The 26,164-nt window shown below is 46.2% G+C and overlaps 3 protein-coding genes across 6 annotated transcripts; 2 read left to right on the forward strand and 1 right to left on the reverse strand.

Annotated features, from left to right (window-relative positions):
* The first annotated feature begins 439 nt into the window (after positions 1-439).
* On the forward strand, positions 440-5,845 carry LOC133495836 (protein phosphatase 1 regulatory subunit 1B-like). 2 transcript variants are annotated; one of them, XM_061810843.1, is made up of 4 exons: positions 440-1,184; positions 3,017-3,216; positions 3,934-4,036; positions 5,717-5,845. In XM_061810843.1, exons 1-4 carry the CDS (start codon positions 1,077-1,079, stop codon positions 5,759-5,761), a joined length of 456 nt encoding a protein of 151 aa, XP_061666827.1. In that variant the 5' UTR covers positions 440-1,076; the 3' UTR covers positions 5,762-5,845. The 2 variants fall into 2 exon arrangements, with proteins under 2 accessions (XP_061666827.1, XP_061666828.1); XM_061810844.1 differs by lacking the exon at positions 3,017-3,216 and having other exon boundaries at positions 3,953-4,036.
* Positions 5,831-25,518, forward strand: aldh18a1 (aldehyde dehydrogenase 18 family, member A1). Of its 3 annotated transcripts, XM_061810808.1 has the most exons (20): positions 5,831-5,845; positions 13,322-13,426; positions 13,564-13,701; positions 13,771-13,886; positions 15,666-15,808; positions 16,583-16,732; positions 17,498-17,602; positions 17,691-17,843; positions 18,447-18,537; positions 18,636-18,760; positions 18,897-19,041; positions 19,123-19,196; positions 19,386-19,485; positions 19,567-19,772; positions 19,840-19,977; positions 20,656-20,854; positions 20,936-21,057; positions 21,760-21,937; positions 22,869-22,964; positions 23,075-25,518. In XM_061810808.1, exons 2-20 carry the CDS (start codon positions 13,422-13,424, stop codon positions 23,266-23,268), a joined length of 2,478 nt encoding a protein of 825 aa, XP_061666792.1. In that variant the 5' UTR covers positions 5,831-5,845; positions 13,322-13,421; the 3' UTR covers positions 23,269-25,518. The 3 variants fall into 3 exon arrangements, with proteins under 3 accessions (XP_061666792.1, XP_061666791.1, XP_061666793.1); XM_061810807.1 differs by having other exon boundaries at positions 19,386-19,772; XM_061810809.1 differs by lacking the exon at positions 5,831-5,845 and having other exon boundaries at positions 13,416-13,466; positions 19,386-19,772.
* On the reverse strand, positions 7,106-8,545 carry LOC133495800 (phenylethanolamine N-methyltransferase). Its single transcript, XM_061810764.1, has 3 exons — positions 8,289-8,545; positions 7,649-7,859; positions 7,106-7,550 (listed from the first exon to the last, which is right to left on the reverse strand). The coding sequence occupies exons 1-3, from the start codon at positions 8,458-8,460 to the stop codon at positions 7,112-7,114; spliced, it is 822 nt and encodes a 273-aa protein (XP_061666748.1). The 5' UTR covers positions 8,461-8,545; the 3' UTR covers positions 7,106-7,111.
* Positions 25,519-26,164: the final 646 nt, after the last annotated feature.

The following is a 26,164-nucleotide window of genomic DNA, read 5'->3' on the forward strand; positions in this document are numbered from 1 at the left end:
ATTGAAATCAGGGTTCCCCGCCAGAGTTATGGTTTTATGAGACTTTTATAAGACTGCAAATGAAGGTGTCAAACATGGGTTAGTTTTTCCAAATTCTTTGTTTGCCACCTCTCTGATGGTGTCAGGCAAAACTTTGCATAACAATACTTGACGTATTTTCTGCTCTTGTATCCTATAAAATGGCGACCACGACTGGAGCAAAAAAACAAAAAAACAAACAAAAAACACGTACAATTATTGATTATAAAACAACTACTATAACAATGTACGGAGTAGGAATATAAAAAGTTTATTATAATAATGATTGTGGCGTTTTGGAAGTAATATCAGTAGTTTGCATGCATTATTGCTTTTATTTATTTCTTCATTTATTTCCTATGCGAAGATAGAATTCTGCTTAGCAACAAATGGGGGCGCAAACGCCTCACGTGATCCGGAAGTGAAAGCCGCCGGTTACCTGTGTTGTCGTCATCACATTTGCTAGCAAACACTTCATATCAATTCTCAATCTTAACTAATATTAGAGCGCCGCTTTTTTTTCTTAACTAATATTAGAGCGCCGTTGTGATATAAGTTACACGTTCCGAGAGGCCCCATACTGTAAACGGGGATAAAGAATTAAAAGAAACTTCTGTTCGGATTTTTCTGTACCTCACCAATTTGGACACCCCCCCCCCCATACTCTTATAGGTCTTTTTAGAGCTATCTAAGTATGAGTGACTGTTACATGACGCTTTCTTACCTTTTGTAAAAAAAAAAAAAGAAAAATTCCAGGTTTGTAAAAGATTAAAAAAAAAAAAAGTGCCACTATTGTGACGTTTCCCGTCATTTTGGAGTTCGTCCTAAGGCCTTATTTAGACTTCCGCCGCACTCCCCGGGGTCCTAAAGCCCGTTAGGTTCGATTTGCCTGCGGTCCTATTCCCCTCAAATTCCAGTGCGATATCGCGATGTTTCCGGCAACAAGTTGATCGCGTCATCATCCTCCACGCGAACGCACGCCGTCGTGTCCTCTTGCTTCGTGACCGAGCGTGAACACCAGCCGGAGCGGGAGTGACTGAGCGCGTCGCGCATCGATCATGGAGCCCCCGGTGACGGCCGCCGAGGACAGCGATGCGAAGAGGAAGATCCAGTTCTCGGTGCCTTCGGCGGTGCCCATACAGCTGGACCCGCGGCAGGTGGAACTGGTGAGGAATCGTGCACGATCGGCCCTCGACTCGATCATATCCCATTCGATCACAAAGACAGCCTCACAAATCATTCCTGATTCCACAACAGAAAAATGAATCAATGTAACTTCAGTGAAATCATACACATTTCAATGTGATTGTAGTAAAACGTCAAATATTAACATATATACCTACTGTAAATTGTATTTTCCATAGTCATTGAGCTTGTCAGCTTTACATATGCCATGTCTCCTCTTCAGGCAGTGTACGCACTTGTTTGTTTGTTTGTTTGTTTGATTGATTGATGGATAGATCGTAAGCCGATATTCAGGATAATCATGTATGTATCTTTTAACAATCCTCTCCTAACTTTGCGTCAAGTAACTACTTTTCCCGAAGGGACTGAGCCAAAACTTTGGCTCCCGCTAATTGTAGTTCTGTTCAAGTACATGAGGGGACCCCCGACAGTCGGGATGCATTCATTTGAGCTATGGCGCCATTTCATCCAAGAGGGCAGAAGTGGTCTTATTCGGTCCAAAGTACTCAAAGTTGCACTTATGTGGTTAGTGACCCGTGCGAGTTTTGTTGTTGTTGATCATCACGTTGCCCCCCCCCCCCGCACCAAACCGAGCGCCACTTACGTAACACGAGGACCAGCGTGACTCTCTTCTTCTTCTTGGATGTTTTTTTCTCCCGCGTGTTGGCAGCGGAGGACGGCCGGCGCTGCCCGGGATTAAGCTGGGCTGCCGTGCGGCCGGACTTTTTGCATCTCTTCTAAGTGATGAGCTTGCGAAAGGACTGGACGAGGTTCCGAGGTGAGGGGGATGAAGCCCCCCCCCCCCCACTAGTCATATTACAAACGAGATGACACACCAATCGCGTAGGGTTTTAAAAGAAGGACCAAAATAGAGTTTCAAGGCTCGGTTCAGGTTTTAAAATGGTGAAAAATTCCGTTTAATGCGAGATTTACCGTTTGGAGCCTGGGTTAGAATCTCAAATTACGGTTTTGAGTCTGGGTGCCGGGTTTAAAGCGGGGCTTGGGCTTTCATGTTAGGGTTTCTAGACAACCTAGATAATAATTTCTAGATAAGGTTGCGATTTCAAAATGGACTTTCAGGTTCTGGGTTAGGGTTTCGAGCAAGAGTTACAATTATGGTTTCAAAGTACGATTTCAGTCGATGGGTAGGGTGTGAAGATTTTAAATTAGAGCTTCAGTCTGAGTTTGACTCTTTTGGGTTTAAAGGTAGCCTATTACGTTAGCTCGCCGCATTAAAACGCTCACGCCGGTGCAAATCTCCAACTTTTGAAGCGCGATATTGTCCCCGGCCCGCCTCACAAGCGCCAAGCAAGCACGACTCAAGCACGCGAGGGAAGTGAAAGCGCCGAAGCCAAAGAATTCCGCCCGCGCGTCGAACCCACGCTCGTAGATTTGCGCCGGACCGTCTCGTTTGCATCATGTTGCAAAAGAGCACGACTGCGAGGTTTTGGCACTCTTTGGCTCGCCATTTCCGCCCGACCGCTGTTTGGAGAGCGAACGCTACATTAGGGACGGGAGTCCGTTTTCGCATTTACTCAGTTGCGTAACTCTCCGTGGTGTTTATGACTCACTCGCTTTTGCACGAGCGCGCGTGAAGATCAATAATAGCGCTGCCCGCGTAGCCTCCGAATACAGTTGCAGCACTTAACGTATTCAAAATAACAACTGGGGCCTTTGTTATGAATTTATGAATCAGAAGTCATTTTATGTCGGGCAGGAAATTAATACACTGAACCCACGCATATTTTCTGCATAGAGCTCTTGCACTTTCTAATGCAAGGAACCGTTTATTTCTTTATTTTAATAAATGCAGGTTCCAGGAATCAAAGCCACAGCGTCTGCTCAGGCCACAGCCATGTCACATCAAAAAATAATGTTTTGGCGCCATCTGGTGGTGTCCGTGGAGGTTTCCTCAGTCAAGCCACACTGCGGATTTGCTCTGATCGGGAAAAAGTTCTTTGGCGCCATTTTTGGGGATGGTGACATCTTGTGCTTAAAAATAAATGTTTGCAGGTTATTTGATTTAATAATACTTTTATATATGGAAAGCAAACATACTTTAAAATTATAAATCTATACAGCTGTCCAACACTCCCGCCCAAATAAAAACACATTTTTTTGGGGGGAGTGTTTTAGTCATTTTTCTCGAATAAATTCTGTAAACGAAAATATTTGTATTTGGAATCCCATTTTATGCTGTCAGTAATTTATAACACATATAATCAAATAGAAAAACAATTATTAATCTGTTGATTCTTCTTTACCATTGATTGATTAAAACCTTTTTTTTTTTTTTAACTTTCCAAATGACAGTGTCAAAAATTCAGAAATATAAGTTGATTATGACAATTGCCGTACACAGTTTTTCAAAGTAAGAGCATTATTTGCAGAATTGCCATTTTGTTTCAGCACAAACATAATCGGTCTGCTTTCTTGGAGGATGACATAAATCCAAGAAAATCAAATTCCCAGAATGTGAAGCTAAACAAATGAATAATTGATGATCAAAATAGTTTGATCGTCGATTAGTTGTCGATGCAATCCCGCATCTGCGCTAAATACATTTTATATTTTCCAGTCTCGCAGCCACTGCGTCGTGTTTTTATTTCAACAAAATATCGATCGGGAACTGCAAGACAAGCGAACGTCCGATCGTATCAAAACATCAGTTCTCCAGATATGTAATAAGATTGAAACGGGTGGAAATAAATGAAGGAACTGATCCCGAAGGCCTCCTCGTGTCGTCCAGATCCGACGTCGGAGGCCCACGCCCGCCACCCTCTTCCGCCTGACGGACCCGCCCTCGCCAGAAGACGACGGCGGGCCTCAGCAGGTACGCGGCCCTCGCAGCATTTTTGCGCCGAGTGTCTTTCTATCTCCTGTCGCCCTTTGACCCCCCCACCCCCCACGCCTGCCGCAGTGGGTCGCGGGAGAAAACGCGCTCCCGAAAGCCAAAACGCTCAACAACGCCTATCAGCCGCCCTCGCTCAAAGGTCAGTGGGCTCTCGAAACGCCGCGATTATGTAAGCGCTGCGCTTGCGAAAAAAAAAAAACCCGACATGTGCTCTACATCTGTCCGAAAAAAAAAAAAATGCCTGTTGCGTGTGTGTTGTGTGCGTGGGGGGGGGAGGGGGATTAGACCCCGAGGCAGCAGCGAGTCTGCCGTGGATCATCCCGGATTATGGGATAGACAAACAGCTGCGGCAACGCCACACCCCACGGAATGAATAATTTCATAATAACATCCAGTTAAAATCAATTTGATTGCGTAGATTGAGTGCCGGGGACGGTTCAAGTGAACAATTATGCGCCGAAGTGGCCGAAATGAAGCCACCGTCAGCATTAGGGCGCCACCTGTTGCTTTGTTATGCACGTGCAATACTGTAAACACGTTTCGGTGTGGATTATTACTCAAGTGTACAGTATTACGCGATACCAACACGGCTGTCTTGTATTACACTATAGTGTACTATGTCATTCTATACTAGCCTATGCTGCTATATAAATGATACAGTACTATGTTGTGATACACAAAAAACTAACATTGTATTGTGCTATTATCATTTACAGTGAATCCATTTACATTTTAAAAAAAAATATTCGCAAATTCACTTATTTGAGGATTTTTTTTTTTTTTTACTGAAAACTACACCTTTTTGTTCTCGTGTTGAACTAAATTGGAGGAGCTTCATTTGTCAGGCCATAGCTTTGTCTAATTAAAAAAAAAAGTGATTTGCTGCCACCTTGTGGCAAACCTTCTCATGTGGCCGTCAATCACGCTGCAAACGAACATATGACGGCGTCACGGTGGGTCAGCTGGTAAAGTGTTGGCCTCGGGGTTCCGCGGACCCGGGTTCGATCCCTTTGCATGTTCTCCCCCGTGCCTGCGTGGCTTTTCTCCGGGTGGGCACTCGGCTTTCCTCCCACGTCTCCAAAACATGCAACATTAATTGGACACTCTAAATTGCCCCAAGGTGTGATGGTGAGTGCGACCGTTTGTCTCGATGTGCCCTGCGATTGGCTGGCGACCAGTTCAGGGTGTACCCCGCCCCCTGCCCGTCGACAGCTGGGATAGGCTCTGGCACTCTCCGCAACCTTCGTGAGGATAAGCGGCAAAAGAAAATGGATGGATGGATGGACGGCCATGTAACCGAAAAACAGAATCGAAGGGTTTATAATTGCCGATGGACACCAGAAGATGGCCGCAAATCACTAGTTATGGCCAAATGAAGCTCCTCAGCTCACCTCAACATGGTTCCTTGGTACCATTATTGCACCAAGCAACACTTTTTTCCTTCCAAATGAATCTCGTCAACATAGTTCATCGACAAAAGATGCTGAAAATGTTACCTAAAAGATGCCAGTACAGTTTTCATTTGAGAAGAGTTGAATACATATTTTCCTATGGGTCGGACAAAAAGGTTCCATGTTGGTAGATGCTTGATGAAGTGCTGGGATGAGAAGAAGCAGCTTGAAAAACTTTTTTTTTTGTTATTTTTTTCCCCCATTTCAGCTGTGCAGAGAATGGCCCAAGCGCACCTTTCTTCCATCGACATGAGCTCCGTGGACCAGGACGAGCCACCGTCCGGGGAGGAAGAGGACGACGCCGACGACGACGATGAAGGCCCGCAGTCAGATACAGGTACAAATGATCAACGTAGAAAAAAAAAATAATAATAAAATAAAACATGTACAAATAAGAAAACCTTTTGTTATATAGAACACTTTTGATGAGCCGTCCTGACGTAAGCCTAAAAATACAGCAAAAATAATGAAAGCGTTCATTTGTAAACGTGTTTCAAAGTTGGTGTAAACTGTTTGACGTCAAATTTGACTCTGGGGGTGTGATTGGAGGGGGGGGGGGCATCTCCAAAGAATAAAACATAAGCGTGCTCGTGCATATTAAACCTAGTCAGGCGGAGGTCAACATTGCCCCACAACGTCGACTTTGTGCAACGGAAAAACAAAACGAAGACCTTGTCGTCATTTCCTCGGTGCAGATGCTCAAAGGCCAAACAAAGCGCAGACGGGAGGTTCGCGTTCGCCGCGCGCGCCGACAGCGACCGAGGAGGCCGCCGACGGCGACAAAGGAGAACGGCGGAAAACTTCTTTTGCGTAGGAAAAAAAAAAAATAACGGACGCGAGGTTTGTGTGCGTGCATGCTTGTAAATGTCGTGTAAATAAATAAATTCTGTATGCGGGAAAGGCGAACTTGGCGCCACAAGGTGGCGCTAAAGGAAACATAATTATATATTCATACATTTGTGTACAGTACAAGTGATGGTTTGTCTATTGGGCTTTGGATGCGTATACTGTTTCATAATATTCTACACATGCTTTGTTGGTTGCTAATAAAACCCCTGAAATGGATTTTGATGTGTATCATGTAGTTTCCTCTTTCAAAAGATTGACTTATTGAATTGCTTGAATAATAAATGAAGGGCTAATTTATGTTTTTAGTAGTAGCTTTATTGGTGTTTGAATACCATAAAAATGAATGGAATGATATCTCCCACAACTCAGTTTTGAAATTTATTCACTTATAGTTTTGCTGTATAGTTTACATTTTTCATATATGTGTATATATATATATTATATATATATATATCTGAATACACATGTCCATTTTTTAATACATTAAATTATAAGGCTTTACCATTGATATACTCTATGTATTTGTAGATTTATCGATGTTTATATTTCTGGAATAAATAATAGATATAATCGTGAGAAACAATATTAAAAGACTGGCCTTGGTGTAGTAACCGTGATTAGACAGCAGGGGGTGGTGTGTCACCATATACAGTAATAAAGGGGAGTCTCATGATTTTGGAGATTTGAAAATTGAAATTATTTCAGCGAAGGCACATTGAATGAAGGAAAATACCGCATTAGGGGGAATTGTGCCTTAATCCTTCATGGCCTTTGCGAAAAACACCCCAGTGACGTCATCAACCCCCACTCTCATGTCCTGAGGCAGTGTGTAAATCTCCAGCCGGATCAGGGTGTAGCCGTTCTCCTTCAGACTGGCGCACACCTCCGCCTCGCCTAGCGGCACCACGGGGATCTTCACGCCGGGCCCCCCGAAGTAGAAGCTCTCCCCGAGGGCGCCGATCAGCAACAGGTGGCCGCCGGGCCGCAGCAGCTTCCGGATGTGGCCCAGGGCCCTGGTGAAGGCGGCCAGGTCGGGGCTGACGCTCTCCAGGCAGAAGCAGGACACAAGGCAGTCAGCCCCCGCGGGGGGCAGCGCGCGAGGGTCCAGAGGCTGGGGTTGGTGCACGTCAATTGGGAGGATGTCGGTGATAGCCCGGCGGAGCTTGGCCGCCTTCTCTGTCCATGCCGAGGCCCTGAAAGAGACAAAAAGTCAGGAATTTCAATATCACGATCGCCTGCTGCTCTTGGGGAAAAAGTGGGAATTGATCCGACACGAGGCGTCATCCGATACCCTCGCCCCTCCAGCTTGCAGACGTGCTGCAGGTATGGCGTCCAGTCCAGGCTGCAGCCTTCCTCGCCTTGCACCCAGCGCCTCAGCTCCTTGCGGTTGGCCTCCAGGAAGTCGGTGAGGAGCACCTCCTTGAACACCTCGCAGCCGCTCAGGACTTGGTAGAGCGTGGGTCCAGAGCCGATGTCCACCAGAAGGTCGCCACTTACGTCGCCTTAACACAAAATTGCAAGTGTGTCTGGTACCGTTCCTTTTTCTGTGCTGGTCAGTTATTTGTGGATTTACATTATTTGCAACCGGGTACCGTCTCGATCCCACTAGATATCAAAGTCAGTGTTCTTCTGGGCAAGTTTCTTTTCACAAAATGTCGCTAGAGCGGTGTCTGGGGAAACCAAGCCATGTTCTTTAGCTCATCACCAAAGAAAGGAAAATGTTAGAAACAATGTTTCTTTCGAGTGAAACAAGAGAATCGACCCTTTTGTGGGTCTTGAGAATCAGTCCGATGCTCCTAAACGTCTGTCAAAAGTTGGAACTCTGCTTTGAAAACGGTTGTCAGAGAATGAGGTCATCATCTTAGCCCGAAGCCTTTCGGTCGGGAGCAGCAGCTCCAGTCTGGTACTCGGCAATTAGCGCCCGTGCTTACCTTCGGTGAAGGCTCGATGCAGGCACGCCAGTTTCCACGGGACGATACTGTCCTCGCGGTCAAAGTCGGCCCGTGGAGGCGTGTAGTTGTACTGGAGATACGCTGCCGGGTCAAAGCGTTGGTAGCAGGCAGCCATGGCCGCCACTCCATTTTCCGTTGCCATTTGGTCCATTCCTCCCCTGGCGGAACGACGTCGGTTCGCTTCTGAGCTTCCAGGAGCACCGCTTACGCCGTTGGTGCCTCTTTATATGGTCATACTCGTGTGGGTTGTACCTTGTTGTACCTTATTGTGTGCGGCGAGTTTTTGGGGGCGATAGTGTTGAATCCTGATAGCGTTTGTTTGTGCTTTCTTTCCTTGCCCTCGAGCACTGATGCCATCAGATTTGGCCGCTTTCAGCAACACTAATGGACGCATCATTGCTTTCGGATCTTGCGACCAGATCTCAGCAGGCCTCTATCACCGCGATCAGTCCAGGTTTGCCTTTGCTGCCCGCAAACAGGTCCTCCTTTTTCTTTGGGCTGTCACGGTAAGTGGTTCTATTCTGGTGGCGAGGATTCAAACCTGTTCCTGAGTCTTGTTGAGCGTGGGGATGGCACGGCAGCAGTTTGTGTCTCAAACCTGCACCACTCAGGTCGCCAAGCCTGTTCCTTACAGACTGAAATACCATTCCAGGCCTGGAGGGGCATAACGTTACGACAAATTGTCCGACACTTTTACATTTCAGAAAAGAAGTGAATGAATATTCAATCCCCTTTTGCAGTTCAGAAAACAAAATGACAAAAAGAGACACACTTTTATGTCAGAAAACACAACAAAAGCAGAAGCAATTTTACAAAAGATGAAAAAATTACAATGGAGACAACAAAGAAAGGGAATGTGGAACATGATTTGGAATCCAGTCCATTTTCTTGGAGAAACATGTCCTGTTCCAAAATTTACAGCTCGCTCCAGGAAACCTGCCACCACACTTTTGAGTCCCGGTTGAACTCGCTCTACTGCTTCCGGACAGTTAAAAAAAGAAAGTGGCTTGTTAAATTTGCCCGGCGTTAGTCAACATGCCAATCACCCTGAAGCCTGCTGAGCACCGGTGGGGCGAAGCCGACCGAACCGCGGGCGCACGAATGGCCGCAGGATTTCGAAGAATGTCTGCGAAACGGGACCTTCCATATCCGGGCCGCCTCAATTGTAATTTCTTTTGGGGTTTTTTTTTTTGTAAAATTGTTTCAGTTTTTGTTAATTTACTTTGTGTTTTTTTTTTTACAATGTGTTTCACAACTTGTCAAATTGTTGAGCACTTTCAGGCCCTCGCAGGGTCCGATGCCTTACTCAAGGGCACATCAACGGCGTTCGGTGTTCATGTTTGAATCTGGATTCGGTGTCGAGACTTCAACTCCTCGATGCCCGAGCCAGTTCCTTGAGGATGCAATTCTGTCATGAGATACCTTGCTCAAGGGCGCACAAACGTTCATATTTCGGCCCACACTGGCTCGTGTCCTCCTTTTGTCCCCAAAGCAATCCCTGACAGTTGGAACTATCGCTGCTCCAACCGCACTTCAAAATATCGCGTGAAAGCAAGACAAACACGCGTCACCTGGGTTGTTACGGTTCAATCCTGTCTCCCCTTTTGGTGCGTTGAAATCGCATTTATCGCGGAGGCTAAAGGCACGTGTTCGACTTTGAACAGCGCGAGCAACCAAGGGCAGCTGACAAAAAAAAAACAAGAGTTTGAGCCGATGATTCCATTAATTTACCTTCTATTCCCAGCATCAGCAGCAGCTGAGCTGCTGTGGAAAATTGCCACGTTGTCATCAAACTGCTCTCCCCGGGGGGGTCCTTTGACACCTCCTTTATCTCTGGCACAGTCACACACACAAGTCCTGCGGTTGCACTATTTGAAATTTGGAAGTTTGCCACGTGATGATGATGATGATAAAATGAGATGATGCGATCATCTCCCCTGGCGGCACTTTGGCAACATTTGCCGAAAAAGTATCCATATTTTCCTATGAAAGCAATCAGGACCAATTGTTTACTTCTACTTTGTGGTTTATTAAAAAGCCGAGCCTTGAAAAGTGCCCCGAAGGCCCCCGTGTACGATCTATCGACTGATGGCAAATCTTCTGATAATATTTCAACCCAAGAACCTCGGCAAGGTCATCTTCATTGTCGTCTTGGTTTCCAAGACGAGACTCTTTGGATGGGCGTTCCAGCCTCCTTCCGGAATGTGCGGTGGTCTCGCGTGCTCAACCTTTCCGGTGGGCTCCCCTTTGGAGTCCGGCAGCAGCCCCTGACCGATGGCCCCCGAGAGGAAACGCTGCAGGCGGCGTCTGGCTTCCCAGTATTTCTCCGAGCGCTCCGGCTCGGTCACCGTGGGCCTGGAGAGAGACGCAAAGAAACACACTTGGGATTGATAGTTTCTCCTTCACTTGACCTCACCACAGCCACAAAACCTAAAACCTAACCTAGAACACCCACTCTAAAGATACCTCCCCCAACACAAGTGCTTGATTTCTAAATCCAAACAAACCCAAACCTTAAATAAAACTGGAATAACTCAAACACTAATCGTACTTTGGAGGAGGACTGACCCTAACCCCAACCCCAATCCTAACCCTAACCCAAAACTCAAGTCAGACAGAAACCCGACTCCCACTAATTGTTACCTCATCTAAGACCAAAATCAAACTCTGACTCCATCCATCCATCCATCCATCCATCCATTTTCTTCGCCGCTTATCCTCCTAGCCACAAAATCCAATTAAAACTTTAATGCTAGATTGTACGAGTATCAACACTAATCCGACTTGAAACCTAACCCCAACCTTGAGTCTAACGTGAACCAAAACTCTTAACCTAACCTAAGATAAGATAAACTAAACCTAACTCCAATGGAAACCCTAACCACAAACATTTTTGACACCCAACCTGAACCCTAAAACTAACTTTGATGCAAAACTTAATCCTGACTCCTAAACTGAACCCGAAGCACAAAATCCAACTACGTCTCCAGCTATCCCGAGTTTAAGACCCCAATTCTAGATGCTAAAATGTAGGCTCTAAACAAACCTTGATCCTACCCTTAACTCAAAAACCAAACCCCGAAATCCAACTCTAGCCCCTACCCCACCGTAACCCAATCCCACCCAAAGCGTAGGCACCCATCCCCAATCTCAATCGATCTTTCCTCTATAAAAATCCCCTCGAAATGAACAAACCGTCGGTTGCTAACCAACCCTTGCATCCGAGACACGCCGAGGCTGTGCCAGTGAGCCGAGTAGCTCTGCCCCCGCTGCCAGTCCTCCTCCATCACGCTGCAGTCCAGTCCGCCACCAACACCGCTCATCCTCGCAGAATCACAACCAGAACCTGCAACTTTTTCTGCTGCTCTCACCGGGTTTGCCTGACAGAATGTGGGACAAGTGCGGGGCAGTGTGGGCGCAAGGCGGCTTAGCGCCGTGTTTACATACTTGTGCGTCTGCGGTTATTTTGGTTACATGCCGATGTGAAACAAAAGCGCGCTAAGGCCGGCGTTCTGTACACTTTGCTCTAATGTGACCCTGCAGGCGGGCCGCCAGTCCTCATTTTTCGTTGTTCCGAACCGAACCGCAGCGGGGTGAAATCTGCGAAATACTGTAAATTGGTCAAACAGTTTAGGTTGAATTCACAGAACCGCCGAAGATGCGCAACGCTTGCGGGATCGTAAGGACTTCAAACAAAATGACGAGTGTTCTTCGATCCTGGAAGAATGTGCGACGTTGCCAGCTGCCGACCAGAATGAAAATACCGCAAGACTGCGTCGATATTCATTACAGTGACCTCTTACTGCATTGGACTACTCCACTGAAATGGTTCTTAATCTCTTTTTACACCAAGCACAACCTCCAAAAAAAAAAAAAAAAGGATTATGACCGGCATTAAATCACTGGGGAGTAATTTTCACCAAAAATGAAAGCGGTTTTATTCCTTAAAAGTGTTTGTTAGCAACTCTAACAATAAAAACAACAGTTCCTACAAAACTCCATTGAAAAGTATTTGCCATCAAAGTTTAATTGTACTTTGTGTTTAAAGACAAACTGTACAAAAATATGAAATGCGCATGTATTGAAATCAAGTTAAATATAACTGAACTGAAGTTCGGCAGTGATTCTTTTGTGTGCCACAAGATGGCGCCCCCGCGCCACTTGTGTGATGTGCCACAATTTGAGAGTTTATGCTAATATAAAAAGCTTGAAAACCCCACAGAAATAGATTGCTTAAAAAGAATAATTCTGCGATCCAGCAAGGTTGCAGTAGCGGAACCGTACGCAACATTTTACTCCCTGTAAAACTGGCATTTTCCCACATTTTTTCCATTAAGTTGCAGTTCTGTATAAACAATATTGACACGGAACACGGGGGCAAAGTTGACTCTGCAGTTTTCCGGTTTTGGGTGTAGCCTCAGAATTATTGTTTGACAGTCGAGAGGGAGCGCGAGCTGCGTAAAATACCAACCTAATTAATTTCTTCAAAGACTCGCAAATAAAAGCAAGCGCAAACGCTATGTTAGTCTGTTTGCAAGGTACTAGCATAGCGCCGGAGGCTCAGCCGCTGCTCCGTCGCTTGGACAAAAAACAGACGAGGACGAGGTGGAGATAAAGAGAAAAAAGCGCACTGGAGACAAAACAGAGCTGAAATAATGGAATAACCCGCATCTAAGCCGGAGTCGATTGAGTTAGGACGGGCGCTGAGGGCCGGCGGGGGCGGCGGCGAGGCCGGTGGCACCAGGCGGCACCGCTCGGGGGCTTCTGGCAACCACCAACTGGTGGCCTTGACAAAAAAATACACCGGTAAAAATACATCAAGACATAGTTGTGGTCAGTAAATGAAATGGGGGGGGGGGGGAGATCTAGAAAATACTGAACCTTTTTTGGGTCTTTTGGTACAAATACCTACAAATTGCAAAATCCAACTATTCATTTTGCGGTGGTATGTTTTTCTAGTGCACTTTAAAAAAAAAAAAAGCCACCATCAATTGACATTGATTTCCTTGCAGTGGCCATAGATGATCCGTTGGTGGCGCTAATGTGCCATCAAGCTGTTTTTTCGACCGCCAATCGAGCCCACAGAAGAAGAGGGGGGGGGACACACACGACATGAGGTACAGCTGTGTATCATGCCGGCGTTTTCCGTGCTTGCAGGTCATGCAGAGAGCCCGCGTTATGCAGTATTAATGTGTTGAGTGTAATATTTCTCATCAAAGGAAAATGTTGTACTGCTCGGGTGGGATGTTTTCAGGTCACGGAAGCCGAAGGGCAAGACTTTAATCCAACAGGTGTGTCAGGGGAGGTATGGAGGGAGGGAGGCCGAGGGAGGGTGTCAGCAAAGAGCGTCATCCTCCATTTCCGATGCTGCACTCGACTCCTCGTCTGCATTGTAAGTCAGAGGCCGCGCGCGCGCTCGCCATTCCGAGTGATGTGAGTATCTCCATCGCGTCGCCCGCAGGTTAATCCGCACTCGACCCCTCGTCAAAGTCGTCATGCTGCTCCGGAGGCTGCGCCCCAGGATCCGGCCGGACCCCTCGGAAGGCTTCTGGGGGACCGCCCGAACGCTCTCGACAGGCAAGCCCGCGCACCCCCCCAACCCCCCCCCCCCCCATTCTCGACATTTAAGCCCCCTTACATGTCGGCTTCACAGTTGCCACAGCTGCTCTGCGGCACGCCGTTGCATTGAAAATGTTATTTTTTGCGACAATGGCGTCTTTGACGCAGAACAGAGCCTTAAGGCCAGCTATACAGTTGCCACGCTTGTGTATTTTTTATGTTTTTTTTTTGGGGGGGGGGGTCGCTAGAGCAAGGGAAATCCCAAATGAGTCCACCATTTACCCGCCGTTGCCTTTGCCGCAGAATTGCGTGCCAGAAAATATTTAATACACTTGCTTCAGTCAAGCGCTAACCCCCCCCCCCCCCATGTCACGGCTCCGACACGCCCTTCCAAAGTGAACCGAGTTTGCCACAACCCCGGGGGCCCAATCGTCCTCTCTCATTTGACTCGACGAAATAACTTTGTACCGCTTGACTTGTTATTGACACTTTCGGGCAATAAAGTCGCGTTTTCCCTCTCATTGAGCCGAAGTGCTTGCGGGGAACTTTTTCCGCCTGTCGGGCGCCTCATTGTTCCCCGCTTTCGGTGGGGGTGTGTGATGTCAGCATTTTTTTTTTTTTGTGCCGATGTGGCAGTGTGCACGTTGCCGTGGTTCCAGATAAATGGGAATTGGGGGGGGGGGGCATTGTATTCAATTCAATACAACAAAATAAAACAGTGGTGGAAAGTATCTATCCATCCATCTTCTTGGCCGCTTATCCTCACAAGGGTCGCGGGGAGTGCTGGAGCCTCTCTCCGCTGTCAACGGGCAGGAGCCGGGGTACACCCCGAACTGGTCGCCAGCCAATCGCAGGGCACGTAGACAGACAAACAGCCGCCCTCACAATCACACCGGTAGGGCAATTTTGAGTCTCCAATTGGGGGAAGTAATTCAGCTCAAATACTTTGTTTTTGTACTCAAAATTATTTTTGTAGGTGTCATATAATCATAAAATATTGAATAGTAATATTTAATGTAGTCACTGAATGCATATTTTTGGTGCCTTCATTTTACTTTTCTTACTTACTTACTTTTTTTTTTAAATATAGGTTAACTAGCTCCTAAACTACACCACGTTACACATAATTATGTGAAATGTTACACAATTATGTGCTATGTTACACATAATTATGTGAAATGCGACTTTTTTTTTTGGTGTGGCAGAGCAGAAATATGCTTCCGTATGGTGCTATCAAAAAAAAAACAAAAACAAAAAAACAAAACAACAAACATTTATGGCATTTAAAGTTACACAGTTTTAAGATTGCCACTATGTATTTCCAACCATTTCACTCAATTTAATACGTGTGTAATTTCGGGTCATTGGGATGTGTGAAAGAAGGAGCTTTTGGGTATTTTTCTTGCAATTAAATGTTAAAACACCTCATATAGGATTCAAAGAGTATGTAAAGGTTAAGTACAGGAGTTCAAATAATTTTGTTGTTTTTCTTAAAGAAGAACATCATAAAAATGATGTAAAAAAAAAAAAAAGAAGAAAGCATTTCAATATTTAGTTTGAGTGTGTATGAAACATGTCCGGGTTGCCAGAGGTGAAGTCATTTTCTTTAACAACGTGACGCTTTTCATTATTTGCATACATAAATGTATCGCCTCGGGGGCGCACTTATCGCGACCCCCCGCCCCACCCCCCGGCACCTCACCGTGTCATAACATTCAGAGAGCCGTTTTGTGTGTCACTGCCTCTACTTGTGTACTTTTGCCACCTGTGCCTTAATAGCCGTCCTCGCCCCCCCAGGCCCCCGTGGCAGCGGGCCCTTCGGCCACCGCGGCGAGCTGCGCCACGCCAAGAGGATTGTGGTGAAGCTGGGCAGCGCCGTGGTCACCCGAGGCGACGAGTGCGGCCTGGCGCTGGGCCGGCTGGCGTCCGTCGTGGAGCAGGTCAGCCAAAAAAAAAAGAAAGAAGGCCACGTTCCGCCACATGTCGGGAACGTGCGTTTTCCGAGCCGCTTATCCTCACAAGGGTCGCGGGGCGGGGTACACCCCGAACTGGTCGCCAGCCACTTGCAGGGCGCGTAGAAACAAACAACTAAATGCACTCACAATAACAATTTAGTCTCGTGACTGTTGTTTTTTTTTCTTAAGGAGGACGACCGTATTAACCCCCAATCATGGCTCCAAAGAAAGAAAGTTATTTGTTTAAAGTTATTCTGCACTTTTGTTAATACAATTTTTTTTTACAAGGCCGGGGGCCGAGTCGCTACAGATACGGCAACGCGCTCCCAGCCTAGCCTACTCTACTGCTAGATCATACATTTTAAGCTAAAAATAAATGTATTTCTTAAATTGTGTTTTTATATAAAGTATTTAAAGGAAAAGCTAAAAAAAAATGCTTTAAAAAGCCAAATTTTAAGGATTGGAACGCATTATTTATTTTTCCATCCATTGTAATGGGGAACATCGATTCGGTTTTCAAACAATTCACTTTTCGAACCGTTTTCTGGAACGGATTGTGGCCGAGCACCGAGGCATCATTGTATTTTGTATTGTTTATCAAACCTTTCTTTGTTCCGTCCCGACATGCTCGGGGTCAACGTGATCCGTCGCACATTCCGACATTGTCAAATCTCGCGCATTCAAGACGCAGCCAACGGGCCGTCCCGACCTTCCAAATGAGCGTCTTCCGTGTTTTGATTTTCGTTCTTCCCTCCCAAGGTGGCGGTGCTGCAGGGCCAGGGCCGCGAAATGCTGCTGGTCACCAGCGGGGCGGTGGCCTTCGGCAAGCAGAGGCTGCGGCACGAGATCCTGATGTCGCGGAGCGTCCGCCAGGCGCTGCGCTCGGTCCGGCGCCACCTCACCGACACGGTCGCCCCTTTTCTTGTGCTCTGCCACATCGTTGAACTCACGCAATGCGCCGCTTTGCCGGTTTTGGAGTAGCCTTCTCGGAACCAGTTGAAATTGATTAAAAATGAAATATTTTGTCCCTAAAATTAGTGGGAAAAAAGAATCTGCCAATGGAAGTAGGATAAATCGACTTAATCCAAAATTACTTCGTTTAAAAAAAGCTCTCTTTTTTTTTTCTTTTTTTTTTCTTGCTGAAATGTTTTTTTAAAAAAGTCCAAGTTGTCTTCAGAGAAGTACGGTAAGATGGTGACTCGAAATAGGTCGTATTTTGCTTATTTGCAGTATCGGATAAGATGCGGTTTATCGCTGGGTTAGGTTCTGGACCACACCTTTTTGGACTATTTTTTGGGGACTATTTACACACATTTTAACCCTGCACCAACCTCCCCAGGTTCTTATTAATTACTTGCACACACTCCTGTTCACTTCTAACGTACTCTATTGCCATCTTGTGGCGTCTATAGGCAACTACAGACCACTGGAGGGGATTTTCATTATTATATAGCAGTACTGTACAATGTTATTTTTGTTGTGGACAATACTGGAAACATATTTTTAGGCTTACTGGAACAGATTCAAGTCATTTAAAGATTACTATTAACCTTTTATTGGTCAGTCTTTATGTCCGTCTCTGCCTGTTGTGGTACTGGAGGGGCTCCAACAAGTCCATTCTGACGCCAAGCCAAGCAAACGTGACTTTTGTCCCCTTTGTTGTCGTCGCTGCAGCAGTTGCCCGCGTTGGAGGCCCGAGCGTGCGCGGCCGCCGGCCAGAGCGGCCTGATGGCCCTGTACGAGGCCATGTTCGCGCAATACACCGTCTGCACCGCACAAGTACTCGCTTCCTTTTCCTCGAAGGTGACAAAGTGCATCGCGGGTCGAGGAAAAACACGCCGTCCTCCGTTTCTCTTCCCGCTCTCAGGTTCTGGTGACCAATCTGGACTTCTCTGACGAGCAAAAGCGGAAGAACCTGAACGGCACGCTGCGGGAGCTGCTGCGCATGAACATCGTGCCCATCGTCAACACCAACGACGCCGTGGCGCCGCCGCCGCAGCCCGACAGCGACCTGCAGGGGGTAAACGCGGGTCCCGATGTGGGGAGGTGGTGGGGGTGGTAAAATAAGCCGCGGCCGCGCAGTCCAATCAGACCTAAAAGAAGAGGCGTGTCCATGCAAAGGTGCAACATCGAAGTCGTGTTTAAAGGGAAACGTCACACTCGTCAGGACTGAATTTCAGTCCGTCTTAAGTCTCCACTAAAGTTCGCATTTTCTTGGAAGCGCTACGGAAAATTTGCACACATTTAGAAAAGTTTTTTTTTCACTAATATTTTCAATAACCACTCCTGATTTGACCCGAATTGTAGGACTCGGCAAAGGTTCCACAGCTGACCTCGGGTCGCTTTGGAATGTTAAAAACCTGTTTTGACTCCAGAGGTGATTTATATTCCAATTCTCTATTATTGTTCTTTTTGCAGCATTTTTCACCGCTTTACTCTTCATTTGTGGAGAGATTTTTTTAAATTTTAATATCACTTTTTTTTACAGTATCTTGTATCGTGCAGATGTTGCGGCTAATAGGCATTGTTCTACTTTCCTGCACAAAATCAAATATGATATGGCCTTCGGTGACAGATCTTTCATAACATCTGTTGTTTTTTTTCGGGGGGGGGGGGCGCATAGGTAATCAGCATCAAGGACAACGACAGCCTGGCAGCCCGGCTGGCTGTGGAGATGGAGGCCGACCTGTTCATCGCGCTCTCCGACGTGGCGGGTACGTGCCGCCGTGCCCGCGGACGGAGCTGACGCGGGCGCCGTCTTTGCGTACGTTGACAAATGCATTTTAAAAAATAGACATATTTCTATTATAAGGGTTATACAACCGCCCCCCCGGAACCGACGACGCCAAACTCATCGACGTCTTTTATCCCGGAGAACAGCAGTCCATCACCTACGGGACCAAGTCCAGAGTGGGCCTCGGTGGCATGGAGGCCAAAGTAGGTGGACCCACCCCCCCAACCCCAACCCGAACCCATTAGAGAGAAAATCCGTGAAATCACAGCGCAAATCCGGCCGGAAGGAGCATCGAATTTCCTCACTGGGTTGTCGCTCGTTGGTGTGCCCGTCGCGCAGGTCCAGTCGTCCGTCTGGGCGCTGCAAGGCGGCACCTCGGTGGTCATTGCCAGCGGCACCGATCCCAAAGTCACGGGCCACGTCATCGCCGACATTGTGGAGGGCAAGAAAGTGGGCACGTTCTTCTCTCAGACCAAACCGTCCGGTGAGCGGACTTTTGAGGTGTCCCGCTGGCCACCCGCACCCTCCGCACGGGAACTTGCGAGCGTCGCTGATGTTTTCCCAGGGCCGACCGTGGAGCAGCAGATAGAAATGGCGCGCCGCGACGGGAAGAAATTGGCTTTCCTGCCACCGGAGCAGGTGAGGATTCCAAATTGTGTTGTCAAAGCAAAGACTGCCCCCCCTCCCCTCCATGGAGTGCCCCCATACATTGTAGCTCGGAAGGCGCAGATAATGCAGGATGCGTAGCAACACTGACATCTTGTGGATAGCTGCGGTATTGCAGCCGCTGTCCATCTTTCTTCCCTTTATTTTGATGACTGTTTGCAGAGGAGCGAGATGATCCACCGCCTCGCGGATCTCCTGATTGACAGGAAAGACGACATCCTGTCCGCCAACAAGATGGACGTGGCCCTGGCCGCCGACGCAGGTCAGCCGCGTGGAAAAAAAAAAAACAAAACTGCTGCTTGGCAACATGCAATTGGCGAGCGACATCACTTCCTCCCCGCAGGTCAGCCGTCTGGCGGCGCGCTGACGCGGGCCGAGCTGGACGAGCTGGCGGCCGGCCTGCGCCGGGTGGCCTCGGTCGCCTTGGACTGCGTGGGCCGGGTTCTGCGCAGGACCAGGGTGGCCCCCCAGCTGGAACTGGAGCAGATCGCCGTGCCCATCGGGGTCGTCCTGGTCGTCTTCGACGGCCGGCCGGACTTCCTGCCGCAGGTAAACCGCGCCGAAATGTGCATGGCTTGGGGGGGGTCCTGGATTTTGCTCCATCTTCTGGTTGCAGGTGTCATCTCTGGCGGTCGCCAGCGGCAACGGCGTCCTGCTGAAGGGCGGGCGAGAGACGCCCAACACCAACCGAGTCCTGCACCGGCTGGCCCGGGAAGCCCTCGCCGTGCACGACGTCGCCGAGGCCGCGCAGATGGTAACGCGCTTGCCGCCATTGCTCGAGTTTAGTTTGATTAAAACATGAGAGCTGATAATTCATTTGAAAAACACGAGAAATACAAAATGTATTTTTTTGTGCTGCTTCTGGATGTGTAAACAATTGGAGCACATTTTGAAATGACTGTATGAGATTTTAATTGAACATATTATTTATTCAATTTATTTATCTCAGTCCCTTGCCCAAATCCTACACATCTAGGCGTTTATTATTTTTATGATTAGTAGCAGCATTAGTAGAAGTAGTTGTTGGAGCAGTAAATTGAAAAGTATTTCTTCATTAATACGAAAGTGAAATGTATTTTTTCTTTTTTTAATTAAAATTTTTTCTGCTGATTTTTTTTTTTTTTTAAATTAGATTTTATGTTTAGCTGTTTTTTTTTTCAATTTGATATTTGTTTTGGTTTACTCAAACAATGACAATGCTTATTTTTATTTTGCAGGATTTATTTGAAAAAAAAAAAAAAAATCAACATCTGTTGTTGATCCTCCAATTTTTTTTTAATCATTTTCTTTATTGTCTTTATTGCCGCCAACGGCAAATTGCCCATAATTGGACGTGCATGTTTTTTTTTCCACCTGGCAAGTTTTTGAAAAGACGAGAACAAAAAGTTGTTTTTGTTGAAAGCAAAGGCGAATGTCCCATTTTTCTTGGCAGCTGAGCGCCCACGAGGAGGTTGGGGACGCGTGCCGCCCGGACGGGCCCGTCGACCTGATCGTCCCTCGCGGCTCGGCCCGACTGCTGCGGGACGCGCGGCGGGCGGCCGGCGGCGTCCCCGTCCTCGCCGCCGGCGACGGCGCCGTCTGCCACGTCTACGTGGACGTCCAAGCCAGCGCCGACAAAGCGCTCAGGATCGGTAGGCGTTTTGCCCCCCCCCCCGAAATCGTAAACTTTCCGTGAGTAATTTGCGGGACTAAAGCAGGCGATGTGCCCGCAGTGAGAGACTCCAAGTGCGAGGAGCCGGCGGCGTGCAACGCCATGGAAACGCTGCTGATCCACCGAGACGTACTCGGGATGCCGATCTTCGACCGCATCGTTGACATGTTGCGCGCCGAGCGAGTAGGAACAGTCCACAATTATTTCTTTTTGAATTATGCAACCATAACAAAGACACACAAAAAATGCTCACCTCAAGTGCTAAAGCTGCTTATTGAACTATTTTTTATTTTTTAAGTTTTTATGGTTGTTTTTCAGATTAAAAGGAAAGACACCACATTTTAACACAAAGAAATATTTGGGGTTGCTTTTCTCATCATTGTTTTTGTTGAGTTTTGATCAGATTTTTAAGAAAATTGAGAAAAATGGTGAATGTTTTTCATCTAAAACATTTGGATGCATTTTTCTTTAAAAAAAAAAAAGTCAAACGATTTATTTTGTCTTTTTTTTTTCAATTAAAAGATGAAAATGCATTTCTTAAAATCAGAAAGTTCTGGGGGGGGTAAGTGTTTTTTTTTACGCTGGACAAATGTTATTATAAGTTTAAAAATACATTTTTGTAAACCAAACAAGTCCCAAAAAATAGATGTTTTGCTGTTTTTCCAAAACCAACGAAATTTGAACAGTTTTAAATGTGGAAAAACAACAAATGTCCTTTTTTGGTTGAAGTTTCTTTGATGATAAACATGTCGTAATTTTCTTGAAAAAATAAAATAAAAAAAAAAAGAAAATAGGAAATACATTTTTACATTTTTGGAGAAATATTTTTCAAGTTCTTTTTTTTTTTCTCTTTATTATTTGAATCCACGTCGTCTTTGGGCGCAGGTGCAGATCCGGCCCGGCCCCGCGTTGGCCTCCCTCCTGCCCTTCGGCCCCCCGGGCCCCCTCCGGTCTTGGCGTGACCCCGAATGCCGCGTGGAGCTGGTGGACGGCGTGCAGGCGGCCGTCCGGCACATCCGCAAGCGCGGCGGCTCCCACACGGACGTCATCGTCACGGAAAACGGTACGTTGCGCGATGAGGATGAAGAAAAAAAAGCTGTCGAATGTTTGGATAGATTTTGGATCCATTGTCCGATATTTGACGACACGGTGAGTCAGCTGGTAAAGCGGTGGCCTCACAGTTCTGAGGTCCGGATTCGATCCCGGCCCCACCTGTGTGGAGTTTGCACGTTCTCCCCGTGCCTGAGTGGATTTTCTCCGGGTGAGCGCTTCGGTTTCCTCCCACATCCCAAAAACATGCAACATTGATTGGACACTCGAAATTGCCCCGTCAGTGCGATTGTGAGTGCAGCTGTTTGTCTCTATGTGCCCTGCGATTGGCTGGCGACCAGTTTAGGGTGTACACCGCCTCCTGCCCGTTGACAGCTGGGATAGGCTCTGTGACCCTCGTGAGGATAAGCGGCTAGGAAAATAGTGGATGGATGGATGTACTATATTTTTGCAGCATCCCCACCAAGACAGTTTCATGACATAAAAGTGCCCGTGGCGAAAATATTCAATATTTCATTTTAAAATAGCTTTTGTGGAGATAGCACAAACAACCTCTTTTTGATACGATTTTTTTTTTTTAAATAATGTTTTGCATCCGCATTTCTTTTTTGAAATTGGAAAAACAAAAACAAATGTTGGTTCTTGGGATAATAAGAAAATATAATCCATGTTTTCCAAAACGTGTTTTTCTTGGATTGTTGGGAAAGACGTTTTCTGCCTACGATATAAGTTTTGAGGGACGTCATTTTGGTATATTTTTCGCTTGCAATCGTAAACAAACAAATCCGCAGCGCGCAAGCTAGCCGCGGCTTCTCAGGAAGTTTGCGTTTTCCACTTTTCCACGCCAAGAAAACGCCGGCGGCTAAAACACGTCGAAAGTGATCCTGTGCATGTTTTTTTTTTTTTTTTTTAATTTATTCTTCTTCTTGTGTCTTTGGTCTCAGAGGACACGGCGGAGCAGTTCCTGCGGCAGCTGGACAGCGCCTGCGTCTTCTGGAACGCCAGCTCGCGTTTTGCCGACGGCTACCGCTTTGGACTGGGTGAGCGGCCGCCCGCTCGCCTCGCCCGCCCCGCTCGCCCACCTCTCGCTCCCACTTTCACTTCCAGCTACTTTTTTTGTTGTTGTTGTTGTATGTTTTCCCGTCCGCAGGAGCGATGGCGGGCTTCAGCACGGCGCGCGTCCACGCCCGCGGCCCCGTCGGCCCGGAGGAGCTGCTCACCACCAAGTGGGTCCTGCGGGGGGACGGGCACGCGGCGGCCCGTTTCGGGCGTCCGGGCGGCGAGGGCTTCCTGCACGAGGATCTGCCCACGGGCCGGGCCGACCGACGTCAGCGGCTCACTTGAAAACGTTGCTGTGCAAATTTCACACGGCAACAAAACGCGTTTAATACTTTACGTGTCGTACCCTGAGTGGGGAGTTTCCACCAAATTTGCACAAAAATACTAAACATATCATCCTTGTCCACTTCCAGGCATCTACCTCCAAATTCTTTGATCAGAAGAAGTCATTGAAAAAAAAATTGGGGATGCATGTTTACCCATCCATCCATTTTCATAGCCACTTATCCTCACAAGGGCTGCAGGAGTGCTGTAAACCCTGAACTGGTTGCCAGGACAAGGACAATTATCAGTACCGTCACTGAGCGGGAATCGAACCCACGCTGCCCACACCGAGGTCGGGCGTGTGTACCACTACACCATCAGTCACTCGATGTGTTCAAAGCTAACAGAACGTGTTTTGACATATTTTTCTGTCAAAAATGTGGAAATACTTTTTTTTTTTTTATAATCTGAAAAGCAAGTTTTTCCCACTTATTCTGTTAGGGGTTGCCAAAGTGTGACATCTTAGATGAACGCACATATTTGTTTGGCACTGTTTTTTTTTTTTTTTGAGTAGAGGCAGCAGTGGGATACGAACTCACAACCCCTGGCTTACCAAACCAATGCTCTAACCACTGAGCTATGGGGCCTCTTTAGTATTGACCCAAAAACATTTGATACGCGCTTTTCGTAGGACACACCTTGTGAGTTTTTCTATTACCCCCAAAGAGATATTTTTGAAAAACACATTCACTGCCATTGACGGATTTAGACGTCAAATATCCAACGTTAACTGGGAAGGTTGCCAGTGAATGAGTATGAAGAAGAAACCGCCAAAATTTGGAGACACGTCTTTTACCCTGGACCCGTGTTTTATTTTCATTATAGATGCAAAAGAAAGTCATTTTATTTTTTAAATTACAAAACAGGTATCAGAATCAACTTTTGCTAATTTGTACACAAATAGCAAGTGTTTTTTTTTTTTTTTTTAAATCAGACGTTTGGATTTTTTTTTTCTTTTCCCCTCAAAATACCGAAATCCATTTTGATGTATTTTTTTTCCCCGATTGAAAGAAAATCACGATCAAACGGAAAGGTCACGGTCAAGTCCAGATCTTCCCAAGCGGCCTGAATCTTCGGCGCTGACTGGAGCAAAAGTTGTTCCTGCTTAATTGGGAATAATTCCCGAACTTTCCGCCGCGATCACAGCACTTTCACCGCAATTAACGTACATGAACCGCGTTCGGATTGTACGCGCGATTTCCATCGGGGAGTCCTTACGAGACCCCCCCTTTATGAAGAGAACAACTTTTTCAATGAAGCCTCTCCTTGAAGAATAATATAGTAGCATTAAAAAAACATGTTAAAAAGGAATATTGGGATATTTCATTTCAAACGCGGAAGAATTTGGTCGACACGTGCGCTCGCGCGTCGTCCTGCTTTTAAGACAAAAGAACACAAATTAAGCGGAGGGGCCGGAAAGGAAAGAAGCGCGACTGAAGTCTTTGGAAGCGTCTCGCCCCAAAGGGGAATCGCAATTGCTGGAAGTGGGGCGAGAAAGACAAAAAAAAAAGATGCGAGACAATACTACAGAGGTTTAATTATCCGGCCGTCACAAATGGAAAAAAAGAGCCAGAAGGAGACTTCACAATGGGAATCACAGGATTTCGCACTCTTTCTTTTTTCTTCTTCTTATCATCTAAAGAAGTCCAAAAAACGCAAGACTTTACCCTTCAATCAAGTCCCCGGCACCAAAGACAAAACTCCACCATCTTCCGCCTTGAAACTCTGCAAATGAAAAGGCAGCAAAAAAGCGCCGCCCGCCCGCCCGCTTCCTGTCGTCGTTTTAACTATTAGCGTTGCAACGTTTCTTCTACTTTCCACATTTTTCAACTCTAATTTAGGTTTAAAATCAAAGTTAAACAAACAATTTAAAAAAAAAAAAAATCTAAAGTTTGGAGGTACATTTTGTATTTTTTTCCTTCTGTACTTAAAATAAAAAAAAAAAGATTACACATTTTTCCCCACCCAATTTCATGTAGATATTGAGCGAACCAATCAGAGGTAAACACTACCTCAACCAATCAGAGGACAGACAGTGGTAACAAAAAACAAAACAAAAAAAAAAAAAGCTAAGAATTGGAGAAAAAAATTACATGCGGGGACGCCTCGGTTGTCGACCGCAATCCCTTCCACAAAACGGTTCGAGAAGTCATTTGTTCGAAAACCGAATCGATGTTTCCCATTACAACGGATGGAAAAAGAAATAATGCGTTCCAGGTCTAAAAACAATTGGGCTTTTTAAAGCATTTGTAAAAATCTTTTTATGATAATAAACTGCATCGTAGAAATACATGTATAGTTTAAATACTTTATATAATAACAAAATTTAAGAAATGTATTTATTCTTTTGTAACAAGAAACAACAAAAAAAAAAAGCTAAGAATTGGAGAAAAAATTACATGCGGGGACGCCTCGGTTGTCGACCGCAATCCCTTCCACAAAACGGTTCGAGAAGTCATTTGTTCGAAAACCAAATCGATGTTTCCCATCACAATGGATGGAAAAAGAAATAATGCGTTCCAGGTCTAAAAAAATGGGCTTTTTAAAGCATTTGTAAAAATCTTTTTATGATAATAAACTGCATCATAGAAATACATGTATAGTTTAAATACTTTATATAATACCAAAATTTAAGAAATGTATTTATTCTTTTGTAACAAGAAACAACAACAAAAAAAGCTAAGAATTGGAGAAAAAATTACATGCGGGGACGCCTCGGTTGTCGACCGCAATCCCTTCCACAAAACGGTTCGAGAAGTCATTTGTTCGAAAACCGAATCGATGTTTCCCATCACAATGGATGGAAAAAGAAATAATGCGTTCCAGGTCTAAAAAAATGGGCTTTTTAAAGCATTTG

This window comes from Syngnathoides biaculeatus, chromosome 22 (genome assembly GCF_019802595.1).
Source record: "Syngnathoides biaculeatus isolate LvHL_M chromosome 22, ASM1980259v1, whole genome shotgun sequence".
NCBI lineage: Eukaryota > Metazoa > Chordata > Actinopteri > Syngnathiformes > Syngnathidae > Syngnathoides > Syngnathoides biaculeatus.

What these genes read in the sequence shown, in the direction of transcription:
- LOC133495836 (XM_061810843.1), top strand. Translation starts at nt 1,077, where the DNA reads ATGGAGCCCCCGGTGACGGCCGCCGAGGACAGCGATGCGAAGAGGAAG. An exon ending in ACCCGCGGCAGGTGGAACTG is followed by an intron (nt 1,185 to 3,016) that starts GTGAGGAATCGT and finishes TAATAAATGCAG; the next exon opens with GTTCCAGGAATCAAAGCCAC. An exon ending in TTAAAAATAAATGTTTGCAG is followed by an intron (nt 3,217 to 3,933) that starts GTTATTTGATTT and finishes CTGATCCCGAAG; the next exon opens with GCCTCCTCGTGTCGTCCAGA.
- LOC133495800 (XM_061810764.1), bottom strand. Translation starts at nt 8,460, where the DNA reads ATGGACCAAATGGCAACGGAAAATGGAGTGGCGGCCATGGCTGCCTGC. An exon ending in GCATCGAGCCTTCACCGAAG is followed by an intron (nt 7,860 to 8,288) that starts GTAAGCACGGGC and finishes TTTTGTGTTAAG; the next exon opens with GCGACGTAAGTGGCGACCTT. An exon ending in TGCAAGCTGGAGGGGCGAGG is followed by an intron (nt 7,551 to 7,648) that starts GTATCGGATGAC and finishes TGTCTCTTTCAG; the next exon opens with GGCCTCGGCATGGACAGAGA.
- aldh18a1 (XM_061810807.1), top strand. An exon ending in GGCGCCACCTCACCGACACG is followed by an intron (nt 16,733 to 17,497) that starts GTCGCCCCTTTT and finishes TCGTCGCTGCAG; the next exon opens with CAGTTGCCCGCGTTGGAGGC. An exon ending in CTTTCCTGCCACCGGAGCAG is followed by an intron (nt 19,197 to 19,385) that starts GTGAGGATTCCA and finishes GACTGTTTGCAG; the next exon opens with AGGAGCGAGATGATCCACCG.